This window comes from Carcharodon carcharias, chromosome 10 (genome assembly GCF_017639515.1).
Source record: "Carcharodon carcharias isolate sCarCar2 chromosome 10, sCarCar2.pri, whole genome shotgun sequence".
NCBI lineage: Eukaryota > Metazoa > Chordata > Chondrichthyes > Lamniformes > Lamnidae > Carcharodon > Carcharodon carcharias.
Genome location: NC_054476.1, coordinates 32,419,347 through 32,433,045, shown reverse-complemented (window position 1 = coordinate 32,433,045; position 13,699 = coordinate 32,419,347). Strand labels below are relative to the sequence as shown.

Here is a 13,699-nt window from a genome sequence, read left to right as displayed (position 1 = left end):
GCCAAATTAAACTTATTAGAGCTTAATGATTATCAGTCAGTTAAGCGGAATCTTTGATATCACCAACTGCATTTTAACATGCATCCATTAGATTGTTTTAAGATTGATCCCAGTACTTTGCCTCAATATCAATGCATCATGAATACAGGGTGTATCCACAATGAATGTTGAACTGTCATTTTCAAATGCATCAACAACTTGCATTTCTACAGCACATTTAGTGTAATAAAATCTCCCAACCCTTCTCAGGAGTGGTTTATCAAACCAAATTTGACACGAAGCCACAAAAGGAAATATTAGGACAAGTGGGTTAAAGTTGAGTAGGTTTTAAGGAGCATCTTAAAGGAGGAGAGAGAGAGAAAGATGGAGATGTGGGGAGATTCAGGGAGGGAAGTGCAGAGCTTTGAGATCAGTTAACTGAAGTCACGGCCACCAATGGCAGAGTGAATGAAACAGGGGGTGTATAAGAGGCCAGAATTGGAGGAGCACAAATATATCAGAGGGTTGTAGGGCTGGAGGAAATTTCAGAGTAGAGACGGGCAAGGCCATGGTGGGATTTAAAAGCAAGAATGAGACTTGTAAAATGAGCCACATCCCTTCATATAAACATTTATTTTATGGCTAGTGATTAGGAAGAAGTAAAAGTCATTTCAAATTTTGAGGTTACAGTTGGCAGGGAGCAGTCCATCTCCAAATTGTATCGGAATACCCGCACTTTCAAAATTCCATGCCAGTGTTCATTTAGCCAAGATGTCAACAATTGTATCCATCTGGATCTACTCTTCCTTAGCTTTGACACTGGTTTCAGTATAGCAGCTTGAGCCATCTGCCTCACTGACTCTGGGCTCCTTTGTAGCCCTCCCCCACTGCCCCCACCCAATTATTCCCACAATGTTCACACAGCCTTTTGGCACCAAACTCCCAAGTACCCTCCATAAACCTTATTGCCATATCTTTCCCCTCCCTTAAAGGCCTCCTCATGACCTGAGTCCTTTACCTTGCCTACAGTCACCACCTGTTAATGTTACCTCCCTCAGTGTCATGGTTGTCTCAGTTAAGTTCTTTGTGATTCCTTACTACATTGAGATTGCTACATCAATGCAGACTGCTATTAATGAATGGTAAAAATTCCATCTGCATCCACTTAATTATAGCTGTCTTCAATTTTTTTAATTGCTTTTCTTTTGCCTCAGTGACTTTATCAAATAGATGTTTTTCCACTCGCTAATATCTTCCCCTTCCCTCTTTCCTTCAAAGCATTAGCTCTATACTGCGCAAAGAGTAAATCAACATTGCATACCCTTTAGTGCACATTTCTATTATTCGCATAAGAAACAAGTGTCAGCAGGTTATCTTACTGTGGGAATCTCAATCCTGTTTTTGCAATAAAGCAACATGGACAGGGGTAGATTATGGCTTTGTTCAATCATGTAAAACTGGTGCAATAGCAAGTGAGAAGCCCATTCCACATCTCTCCCCAATTCACTGTGAACTCATCGTTGCTTGTTCTACACTATTTGTGTCTAATGGTCTTCCAGCAGAAGTCAGGATGTAACGTTCAGGAGCTTACACCTCTATCCAAAACCTGGAACCTGAGCCCAATTGTAGTGAGTTAATATGGTGCCTACATGAGTACATTGGCACCAAGGAACAAAGGAGCAGGAGGAGGATATTCAGCCCCTTGAGCCTGTTCTGCCATTCCATTAGATCATGGCTGATCTGTATCTTAACTCCATTTCCCGCCTTGGTTCTGTAATCTTTAATACCTTTGCCGAACAAAAATCTATCAATCCTAGTTCTTAAATTTTCAACTGAATCCCAGCCTCAACAGCCTCTTGGGGAGAAAGTGCCAGATTTTCACTGCCATTTGAGTGAAGAAGTGCTTCCTGACAAAACGCCTGAACGGCCCACACATGATTTTAAAGCTGTGCCCCTCTGTTAAGGACCCGCCCACCAGAGGAAATTGTTCCTCTCAGCCCTATTAAACTATTTAGTCATTTTAAACACCTCAATGAGGTAATCCCCTTAATCTTTTATTCTCAAGGGAATATAAGCCTAAAGTGATAACCATTAAGATGCAGAAAAGCACCCAAAACACAGTGGCTCGTTGAATTTTAACATTCATTTTTATTTTGTAGATTTTAGAGCACAGAAGCAGGCTTTTCGGCCCAACAGGTCTTTGCTGTTGCATGGCGGCTCCCTCCCACTCTACCTCATCTCACCCTATCAACACAAACTCCTATTACTTTTTCCTTCATGCATTTATCAACTTCCCTTTAAATATATCCGCACTCTTTGCCTCAACTACATTCCACATTCTTACCACTCTCTGGAGATAAAGTTTCCCTTCAATTCCCTAATGGATTTATTAATGACTATCATTTACTTATGACCCCTAGTTTTGGATTCTGTCACAAGCGGAAATGTCTTCTCTATGTTTACCCTATCAAAAACTTTCATATTTTTAAAGACCTCTTTCAGGTAACCTTTCAGCCTTCTCTTTTCTAGAAAAAACAGCCCTAGCCTGTTATTCAACGCTACTTTTTTAAATTTAAAGTTTCAACAAATTTGAAGTCTTCCACCAAGTGTGGAGTTCTTAACTGTGGGACACAATTGCTTTACCTTTCCAACAAATTCCTGGCAGGATGATATAATGGGGAAACAACTTGTTCTCTGCAAATGTGCATTAAACTTTCTGAAGAATTTTGGCTCATAGACAGAATAGACTTTTTTAATAGAAAAGTGAGTTGGAATTGTCTTGTGGAAAATATTACAATTCAGTCAGGAAACGTCAACAGAGAATCATGTGACCTTTCCCAGCAGGAAGGGGTAACAATCTCTATCCTTAATAATTGAAATTTTACATGCCGCATTCCTCCACAAAACAGCAGCAGGAGGTTCCTAACAACTGGCCGAGAATTTTGTTTATTGACCAGTCAAAACATCCAGAGATTTTAAAAACAGGCAGCAATCCTTTTAAACGTGAATTAGAGCATATGGTGTTTGCAAAATAAAAGAGAATTGGCTTTCATATAACCACAGATTTAGAAGTGTATCAGTACCTGTCCTGACCCAGAGTTGGTCTGACAATCTGCAGATCAGAGGAGGCAGCGTTGGAGAGCTGACGGGAGCTCCAGCTGTTCCCTTGGCAGCGGTTGTAACATGTGCTGATGCCTGTGTGTCCCTGGGCGTCAGAGCTGCTGTGGTGATTGAAGTTAAGGCTGCTGTTAGCGTCAGCGATGGCACCATTGACGTTTTACCAGTCTCCGCATGAGGACTCGACCAGCCGCCCATGCTTGCGGTGACTGTTGCCAGCGGCTGAACAGAGTGCATTGTGGGCGTCGTCCGGATTGGGCGTGGGACTGTCGTTAGGTTGGGCACACGGGATGCCACCCTAGACACTGCTGGTGTTTGAGGGGAAGGTGTTAAGGTCATGTTGCTCGCTGTGCCCAGGTGCCCAGTCACCAGTGCAGGGCGAGAGGCAGTATTTGCCACTGTTGACGTGGTGATGGTGGTAGCTGTCTCATCAAAACTGGTTGCTGATGGAGTTGGCCGAAGATGGACTGTTGCTGCCATACTCTCGGCTACCTCAGAGTCAGTCGTAGACCTGACAGCAGCACTCGCTGTGGCTGGAGATAATGGGTTCGCCTTTGTGTCATCTGAGATGGCCGATGGTGAAGCTGAAATGACAGAATTTGTTAAGACTTGTTCAGGGCAAAAAAAAACATACACTTGTGCAGTTGATTAGACGTTGACAGATGTCTTGAGGGATAACAGCAAAGCATTGGTGGTTGGAGGTGGGGTGATAGTGACATGAAAACTACTGCAACATCCACAGGCTAAGAAGATGAAACATCTTACATTTTACTGCCACGAATCCACCCAAGCTCTTAGTGAAGCAGTCTCTTTAGCAAACTTTGGGAATGATCCTTAATGGTTAGCTTTGTTTTTTTTTGAAGGCTTATTAGTATTTATCTGTGGCATTTGAGAAATAGAACTTGAATAAATCTCCTGGGACCTCTACCAACTAAGAGGACATGGGCAGCAGATTCAGCAGGCAATACCACCACTTCCAAGTTCCTTTCCAAACCCTGACTTGGAGATATAACACTGTTCCTTCATTGTTGCTGGGTCAAAAGCTTGGAACTCCCTACCCAACAGCACTGTGTGAGTACCTTCAGCACATAGACTGCAATAGTTCAAGACTTAGGTTCGCCACCACCCGCTCAAGGGCAACTGGGGGATGGGCAATAAATTCTGACATTGCCAATGACATCTACATCCCAAGAATGAATAAAAATGAATAAGGAGCTGCGTCCACAATCATGTCTAATGGCCTTACTATCTGTAGGAAAAGACAGGATTGAGGTTATTAATGAATGCTGTGATCCTGTTGAGTAAATTAAGTTAGGTATTATAGAAGAATCTGTGCTGGTTTCTGTGGGCAACTGAACTCCTTTGGCTGTCTGTGTAATTACTGCAGAATTAAGTGTGACTGAGCTGAATGGTTATTTAAGATATCTAACTGGTTTGTAACTTTGTCTGTACTGGAAGTTGTTTGCGCGGTCAAATTTGTGGATTTAAGTAGGAATCATGGGTGGTGAAGTGGCCATTAAAGTAGGTGATAAAGAAAAACAAGACCTGTCTTTATATAGCGCCTTTCATAACCTCAGGATGTCCCAAAGCACTTTGCAGCTAATTAACCATAAGACCATGAGATCATAAGACATGGGAACAGAAGTAAGCCATTCGGCCCATTGAGTCTGCTCCGTCATTCAACGAGATCATGACTGATCTGATAATCCTCAACTCCACTTTACTGCCTTTTCCCCATAACCCTTGATTCCCTTACTGATTAAAAATCTATCTCAGCTCTGAATATACTTAACGACCCAGCCTCTACAGCCCTCTGCAGTAAAGAATTCCGCAGAATCACTACCCTCTGAGAGGAGAAATTCCTCCTCATCTCTGTTTTAAATGGGTGCTCCCTAAGTCTGACTTTATGCTGGTCCTAGGCTCTCCCAAAGGGGAAATAACCTCTCAGCATCTACCATGTCAAGCCCCCTAAGAATCTTATGCGCTTCAATAAGGTTGCCTCTCATTCTTCTAAACTCCAATGAGTACAGGCCCAACCAACTCAACCTCTCCTAATAAGAAAATCCTTCCATACCTGGGATCAATCTAGTGAACCTTCTCCAGACTGCCTCCAATGCCTGTATATCTTTCCTTAGATAAGGGGACCAAAATTGTTCACAGTATTCTAGGTGTGGTCTAACTAGTGCCTTGTATAGTTGTAGCAAGGCTTCCCTATTTTTATACTCCATTCCCTTTGAAATTAAGGCCAACATTCCATTTGCCTTCCCTATTACCTGTTGAACTTGTATGCTAGCTTTTTGGGATTCATGCACAAGGACTCCCAAATCCATCTGTGCTCCAGCCTTCTGCAGTCTTTCTTCATTTAAATAATATTTAGCTCCTCTATTCTTCCTGTCAAAGTGCATAACCTCACATTTTCCCACATTATATTCCATCTGCCAAGTTTCTGCCCACTCACCTGACATGTCTATATCCCTCTGTAAACTCCTTGTGTCATCCTCCTCACTTGCCTTCCCACCTATTTTTGTGTCATCCGCAAACTTGGCAAGAGTACATTCATTTCCCTCATCTAAGTCATTAATATATATTTAAAATAATTGAGGCCCCAGCACCAATCCCTGTGGCACTCCACTAGTTATAGGTTGCCATCCCGAAAATGCCCCCCTTAACCCAACTCTCTGTCTTCTATTAGTTAGCCAATCCTCTATCCATGCTAATATACTACCCCCAAAACCATGGACTCTTACCATATTAAGTAACCTTATGTGCGGTACATTATCAAACACCTTTTGGAAATCTAAATATATTACTTCTCCTGGTTCCCCTTTATCTATCTTGCTTGCTACCTCCTCAAAGAATTATAATAAATTTGTTAGGCATGATAACCCCTTCATGAAGCCATGCTGACTCTGCTTGATTAGATTATGTATTTCTAAATGTTCTATTATTACATCCTTTAAAATAGGCTCCAACATTTTCCCAATGACAGATGTTAACTAACTGGCCTACAGTTACCTATTTTTTGTCTCCCTTTTTGAATAAGGGTGTTGCATTGGCCGGTCTCCAATCCTCTGGGACTTTTCCAGAATCTAAGGTTCTTGGAAGATTACTACCAGTGCATCCACTATCTCTGTACCTACTTCGTTTAATATCCTAGGATGCAGCCCATCAGGTCCAGTAGTCACTGCTATACTGTAGGAAACACGGTAGCCTATTTGCACAGAGTAAGCTCCCAAAACCAGCTATGTGATAATGACCAGATTGACTGAGGGATAAATATTTTCCAGGACACCAGGGAGAATTCTCTGCTCTTCTCTGAAATAGCGCTCTAGAATCTGAAGGCAGACAGGTGCTTCTTGGTTTAAGATTTCACCTGAGAGATGGCACCTCTGACATCACAGCACCCCAGTGCCAGACTAAATTTGGTACTTAAGACTCTGGAGTGGGACTTGAACTCACAACCTTCTGAGTCAGACATGAGAGTGGGAACCCAGAACCACAGCTGACACCAGAAGTGGAGATAACCTTTGAGCTCTGATAATTACCAATGAAATGTTCTATACAGCTGGAAAAGTAGTCAATACACAATGAGGCTTTGAATGATTCAGCTTAGGGTGTGTATTGACAGGAGTTACCGCTGTCATATCAGTGTGAGCATTTGTAGACTTGATGACTGTCAATACACTAGATAAATTGATCAGTATTGTGGCTGATATTGATAATGAGGGAATCGTACTTTAAACTTCATTCGCTAATTCCAGTCATTCCATTTCTTGTGTCAATTGCAATGGCTGAAGATGCAGAAGATTGGGAGGTGTGGGAGTTGGAAATTTTTTGAACATAATGTGCTATTATGATCTGGAATACTGGAATAATAACTTTCAAAAGGGAATTGGATAAATACTTGAAATGAAAAACATTGCAGGGCTCTGGGGAAAGAGCAGGGGGAGTGAGACTAATTGGGGCAACTCTTCCAAAGAGCCAGCACAAGCATATTGGGCTGAATGACCCACTTCTGTGATAAATTTGAATGATCAGAGGTTTATTTTGTCAGTTAGTTGGCTGCCTGTTCCAATGGTGAAGAGGCTCTCCAAAATCCGGCAGCATGCCCACCCCCACCTACCTCCATCCCGCCCCTTCCCCACACAACTTTAAGGCCCTGGGCCTCATTAAATCTGGTAAGCAAGCTTCAGGGAACCAAATAAGCATTCCAGTGTGGCTCTCCGGATTGAGGCCTCAAGATTGTGTCAGTTGACTGCCAGTATGGTAAGTCATGGTGGTGGGTGCGGGTGCAGGAGGGCTGTAGGGGGAGGTGTAGCTGAGGCGGGAGGAAATTAACTCGGCACATAGGTTTGGCAAGGCTTCCTAGCTTCCATCGCCCATGGAGCTAAATGGAACGCAAGCACAGTGCAAGCCCTGATCAGTGCTGATCTAAAATGGCAGTTGGGTTTTCACTTCCATCATAAGATCCCAATTTCCACATTCAAAGGGGATTATCACCAAGAAAAGGAGTGAAAGTCGACCCCACTGAGTCAGGAATTCTCGTCACAGTCAGGATTATGGGGGAGAAATCAGACATCATTGAGCCCATTTCTTGGGGTGAAAAATTATGGTTGGGGACACCAATTTGAGTGGTGATCTCTTGCGCCCGACTCCTCCAGATGTGTGCCAGCTGCCAAATTAGAAACTGGGCATTAGGTGCCTTGAATATGCAAATCGTAATTTCTACTTGAAAAAGATAGAAGTTGCAGGATTAGTGGGGAAGAGCGTAGTGGCAGAAGGAGGGTAGTGGGACTATTGGATAGCTCTTTCAAAGACCTGGTACAATCACGATGCACTGTATCATTCTAGGAAGTTGCAGAGAATGCAGCATGCAGAACATCAGACTCCAGTGAAGGGGACACAGTGGTGGTGATTTCTATGGTGTTTAATATTTCCATCCGGATTACTGGGAAGCTAAGGTCTGACAATATAGAAAGGAAGGTGTGACTACAGATGTGAACTAGAAAGGCCACACCAAGAATCTGTGAGAAAGACAGCAAACAAGGTAAGGAATTGGAAAACTTGATAGAGATTTTTAAGTGTCCTTAGGATAATAGTAATTTCCAGCACAGAAAGAGGCCATTTGACCCATCATGTCTGTGCCAGCCACAAAAGCTGTCCGGCCTAATTTCATCTTAGGTTCTTGATACACAGTCCTGTAGGTTATGGCACCTCAAGTACATAAGTAAGTTTTTTTTTAAAATGCAATGAAGGTTTCTGCCACCCTTTCAGTCGGTGAGTTCCAGTCCCCCACCACGCTCTAGGTGAAAACATTACTCCTCAGCTCACCTCTAATTCTTCTACCAATGACTCTAAAACTATGCCTCCTGGTCCTTCACCTCTTAACAACAACGACCTATATTTATATCCCACTTTTGATGTAATGAAATGTCCCAAGGCGGTTCACAGGAGTCATTATAAAACAAAGCATGGCACCAAGCCACATAGGAAATATTAGGTCATGTGACCAAAAGCTTAGTCAAAGAGGTGAGTTTTGAAAAATGTGCCAAAGGAGTAGAGAGGGATAGAGAGATGCAGAGGTTTAGGGAGGGAATTCCAGAGCATGGGGCCGAGGGAACTGAAGACGTGTGAAGGTGGAACAATTAAAATCAGGGGTGCTCAAGAGGCCAGAATTAGTGGAGCGCAAATATCTTAAAAGGTTGAGAGTCTGGAGGAGGTTACAGAGATAGGGAGGGACAAGACCATGGAGGGACCTGAAATCCAGGATGAGAATTTTAAAGTCAAGAAGTGCTTGACCAGGAGCCAATGTGAGTCAGCGAGCGCAGGGGTGAGAGATAAAAGGAACTTACTGCAAATTAAGACACGGGCAGCTGAGCTTTGGATGAGCTCAAGTTTATGAAGGGTAGAATGTGGGAGACCAGCCAGGAATGTGCTGGAGTAATCAAGTCTAGAGGTAACTAAGACACAAATGAGGCATTCAGCAGCAAATGAGCTGAGGGTGAAGTCAGGTGAAGTCTGTTGGAAACATTATGGAAGGAGATGTAGCACCAGTGAGCTGAACCACTCTGGCATGAAGTTAACATTGCGCCAGAAACGGGTTCCGCAGGCTCTGATGTAAGCATGTTAGAGAAGGTTGACAACAAGTTCCTTCCTGTTTTTGGCTTTGGGCAATAAAGCAACTCTGGTAGTCAGAACAGTGAATTGAGGACTCTCATAACCAACTGTCGGACTATGATCTGATACCATTGCTGATGTGCAGAATGAATATGGAAAAGCTGATGTTTCAGAAGGTGCTGCAGCACTGGCCATTAATGGAATTAGTGTAAGTCTGGATGGAGTGGAAAAGTGGAATTTGGAGTCAAACCTGAAGACACTTTTGGCCCATGGATTACCACCATCTCTCCATCCGCTGGTCTGGATGTTAATAATTCAGAAGTATGCCAAGTTTTGTAAGTTTCAGTATCAAGAGAAAGCTGGGGAGAAGGTGTCACTCTCGATGTTGTTGTGATGTCCGTGGCAGTGTTTTTATTTGTCTCTGCAGTTGTCACCTGGAATGTAAGATGATCACTTTTGCTGGTAATGGTTTTGTCAACTGACTCTGTTACCACTGCTTCGACATCCGAAGAAGATCGCAGGTAAGAGGACAACACTCGCTGGCGAAGAGGTCGAGAAGTCCAAGGCCACACTGGAGGTAAATGAGACGTTTCAAATGACCGCTGTACTGTGGGAGGCAATGGTGTAGAAAGGTCTAACAGCTGGTAGATCATCCCAGGTCCTGTAAGATAAGCAATATTGGATTATCAAGTACAAAATTTGCTTTTCTCTTCACTTTGTTGGTCAGGACATCACGAAAACTCATGACCCTTTCTCAAGTAGTGCAATTGGTCGAACACAGCCCTTTTAACAAAACACGCTAACATGTAGCATCATAAATTGTGGGAAAGGAGGAGATCATTCAGCATATCATGCCCATGTCAGCTCTTTGAAAGAGTTATCCAATTAAATCTCCTTCCTCATTGTTCTTTACCCATATCCCTGAAAAATGTTCCCATCAAATATTAATCTACTTCCCTTCTGAAAGTCACTATTTAATCTGCTTGAATCTGACTTGTGAGAAAAATGCAGTTACTCAACTATTTTTAAAAATTAGGAACAGACCATAACATATCGAGAGGAATTTTAATACCCTCCCTGCATCCCGCAGGACTTGTGAAGTGGGTCCTATGACTGGAAATAAGTTCAAGGATACTCAGAAGACTGGGGGATGGGAATTTCAGAGGATACTTGAAGACTTGCCCTGATTTAGCAGGGTGAAGGGAGCCTGCTGAAAAGCCGGGAGGAGTGTGGGATTTAATCTACATGTCCGCTGAGAGCATGGTGTAACGTACAAAAGAGTTTAAAGTATTTGTGGTTAAGTTAATTAGTTAATGGGGAAGTACCTTCTCTAGAGTTTGGTATAACCGTTGCCTCTTGTGTAATGTTTAGTCTTTGTTGATTTTAGTTCTTTATTACAGTAAAGGTCTTAAAACATGAAAATTTACACAATTCTTTCCGATGGTTACTGGGAAGTTCATGGGCAGGATTTTACTGTCAGCGAGCAGTGGGCAGAACTCCTGATGTCACCGCACCCGATTTAAATTTTCAGGAAGGTAGGGGCGCAGCAAAATCAGCTGCGTGCCTGCCAACCTGTCAATGGCCAATTGAGGCCATTGACAGGATCAATTAAGCAATTAAAGGACCTGCCTGTCCGACCGTAAGGTTGGCGGGCAGAACGGGAGCCCTGGCGACAAATAGAGAAAACATAAAACCTCATCCGTTGGCGGGATGAGGTTTCACCTAGGGTTTTAAAAATTTTAATAAACTTGTAATGGAAATTATGAACATGTCCCAACTCATGTGACATTGTCACATGAGGGGACATGTAAAATAATTTTTTTTCTCTATTTTTAATATTTTTTAAAGTAGAGGCGATCTCCCTGAGGCAGCACTTAGCCTCAGAGTGCGCTCTTTCGTGCGCATGCACAGAGAGCACTCTTGATTTTAGGGATTCCTCCTGCCCGCACATAGAGCGCACAGTGCTTCTGTGCGGGCGTCATGCTGGGCGGGCCTTAATTGGCCCGCGATTGAGTTAGCCCCGCCCGCCTGACGAACGGAAAATTCAGCCCCATGTCTTTTTTTAAAAATGATCAGAGTCTGCAGTGATAGCAACACTATTTTTAGCCACAGTCAACCAGGTTTCCTAGGCTTCAGGAAATCCAGTGAGTGAAAGGAGGTGAGAAAGGCAGAATCCATGAGGTAAGTGCCTTTATAAGACTGTGGGACAGGGGGAACACCTCTGACCATCCTCTAACCCTCACAACCACCATTCCACCCTCACTGCAATCTGCCCACTACCCACCAACCCCATGATCAGACACCTTCAGACCACCGTCTGTTCTTCCTCACCACCATTTCTCTCCCCTCTCAGCCAGCAATCGGACAATCCCAAACACCATCTGCTTCCCTTCCATGATTAAAAGACACTAATGCGATTACATCCCCAAAATGGTCTTTCTCAGCCCCCTATAGCCCCCTAGTAATCCTACTTGGAGTATGAGCAGTGGCTCAGTTGGTAGCACTCTTAAGTCTGTGTTCAAGTCTCACTACAGAGCTTGAGAAGAAATCCAAGCTGATACTCTAATGCAGTACTGAGGGAGTGCTGCACTGTCAGAGTAGCTGTCTTTTCGATGTGACTTTATACCAAGGTCCCATCTGCCTGTTCAGGTGGACATGGCATGATTTAAAAGAAGATCAGGGAATCAGGTGGTGGTGAACTGCCTTCTTGAACCGCTGCAGTCCATATGGTGTAGGTCCACCCACAGTGCTGTTAGAGAGGGAGTTCCAGGGTTTTGACCCAGCGACGGGGAAGGAACAGTGATATATTTCCAAGTCAGGATGGTGAATGGCTTGAAGGGAACTTCTAGGTGGTGGTGATCCCATTTATCTGTTGCCCTTATCCTTCTAGATGGTAGTGATCATGGGTTTAGAAGGTGCTGTCTAAGGAGCTTTGGTGAGTTCCTGCAGTGCATCTTGTAGATGGTACATGCTGCTGCCACTGTGCGTCGGTGGTGGAGGGCATGAATGTTTATGGATGTGGTGCCAATCAAGCAGGTTGCTTTGCCCTGGATGTTGTCAAGCTTCTCGAGTGTTGCTGGAGCTGCACTCATCCAGGCAAGTGAAGTGTATTCCATCGCACTCCTGACTTGTGCCTTGTAAATGGTGGACAGGCTTTGGGTAGTCAGAAGGTGAGTTACTCTCCACAGGATTCCTAGCCTCTGACCTGCTCTTGTAGCCACAGTATTTATATGGCTATTCCAGTACAGTTTCTGGTCAATGGTAACCCCCAGGATGTTGTTGGTGGGGGATTCAGTGGTGGTAATGCCATTAAATGTCAAGGGATGGCTATCCCGGTTGGATTTGCCCTGCCTTTTGTGTACAGAACATATCTGGGCAATTTTCCACATAGCCGGGTAGATGCCAGTGCAGTAGCTATACTGCAACAGCTTGGCTAGGGGCATGGCAAATTCCGGAGCACAAGTCTTAAGTGTTATTGCCAGAATATTGTTAGGGCCCATAGCCTTTGCAGTATCCAGTGCCTTCAGCCATTCCTTGATATCATATAAAATGAATCGAATTGACTGAAGACTGGGACCTGTAAGGCTGGGGACCTCCAGAGGAGGCAGAGATGGATCACCCACTCAGCACCTGGCTGAAGATTGGTGCAAATGCTTCAGACTTGTCTTTTGAACTGATGTGCCGGACTCCCCCATCATTGACAATGGGAATATTTGTGGAGCCTCCTCCTCCAGTGAGTTGCTTAATTGTCCACCACCATTCACGGCTGAATGTGACAGGGCTTTAGAGCTTAGATTTGATCAGCTGGTTGTGGGATCGCTTAGCTCTGTCTATCATTTGCTGCTCATGCTGTTTGGCACCAAGTAGTCCTGTGTTGTAGCTTCACCAGGTTGACACCACGTTTTTAGGTATGCCTGGTGCTGCTCCTGGCATGCCCTCCTGCACTCCCCATTGAACCAGGGTTGATCTCCTGGCTTGATGGTAATGGTAGAGTGGGGGATATGACGGGCCAGGAGGTTACAGATTGTGCTCGAGTGCAATTCTGCTGCTGCTGATGGCCCACAGCGCCTCATGCAAGCTCAGTCTTGAGTTGCTAGATTTATTCGAAATCTATCCCATTTAGCACTATGGTCGTGCCACACAACATTATGGAGGGTATCTTCAATGTGAAGACCGGGCTTCGTCTCCACAACAACTGTGCAGTGGTCACTCCTACCAATACTGTCAAGGGCAGATGCATCTGCGAAAGGTAGATTGGTGAGGACGAGGTCAAGTATGTTTTTCCTTCTTACTGGTTCCCTCACCACCTGCCACAGGCCCAGCCTAGCAGCTATGGCCTTTAGGACTCGGCCAGCCCAGTCTGTACTCTTGCTATCAAGCCACTTTTAATGTTGGACATTGATTTCCCCCAACCAGAGTACATTCTGTGCCTTTGCCAGCCTCACTGCTTCCTCCAAGTGTGTTCAACATGGAGGAGCACTGATTC

At 44.1% G+C, this 13,699-nt stretch overlaps 1 protein-coding gene across 1 annotated transcript in view; it reads right to left on the bottom strand.

Annotated features, from left to right (window-relative positions):
- Nucleotides 1–3,527, bottom strand: part of kiaa1549la (KIAA1549-like a) — a 236,959-nt gene extending 233,432 nt beyond the window's left edge. Inside the window, exon 1 of the mRNA XM_041198318.1 lies at nt 3,063–3,527. Within this exon, the coding sequence (XP_041054252.1) occupies nt 3,063–3,435 (373 nt within the window). The 5' untranslated portion in view covers nt 3,436–3,527. The remainder of the gene's footprint in view (nt 1–3,062) is intronic.
- Between the last annotated feature and the right edge of the window lie 10,172 nt (nt 3,528–13,699).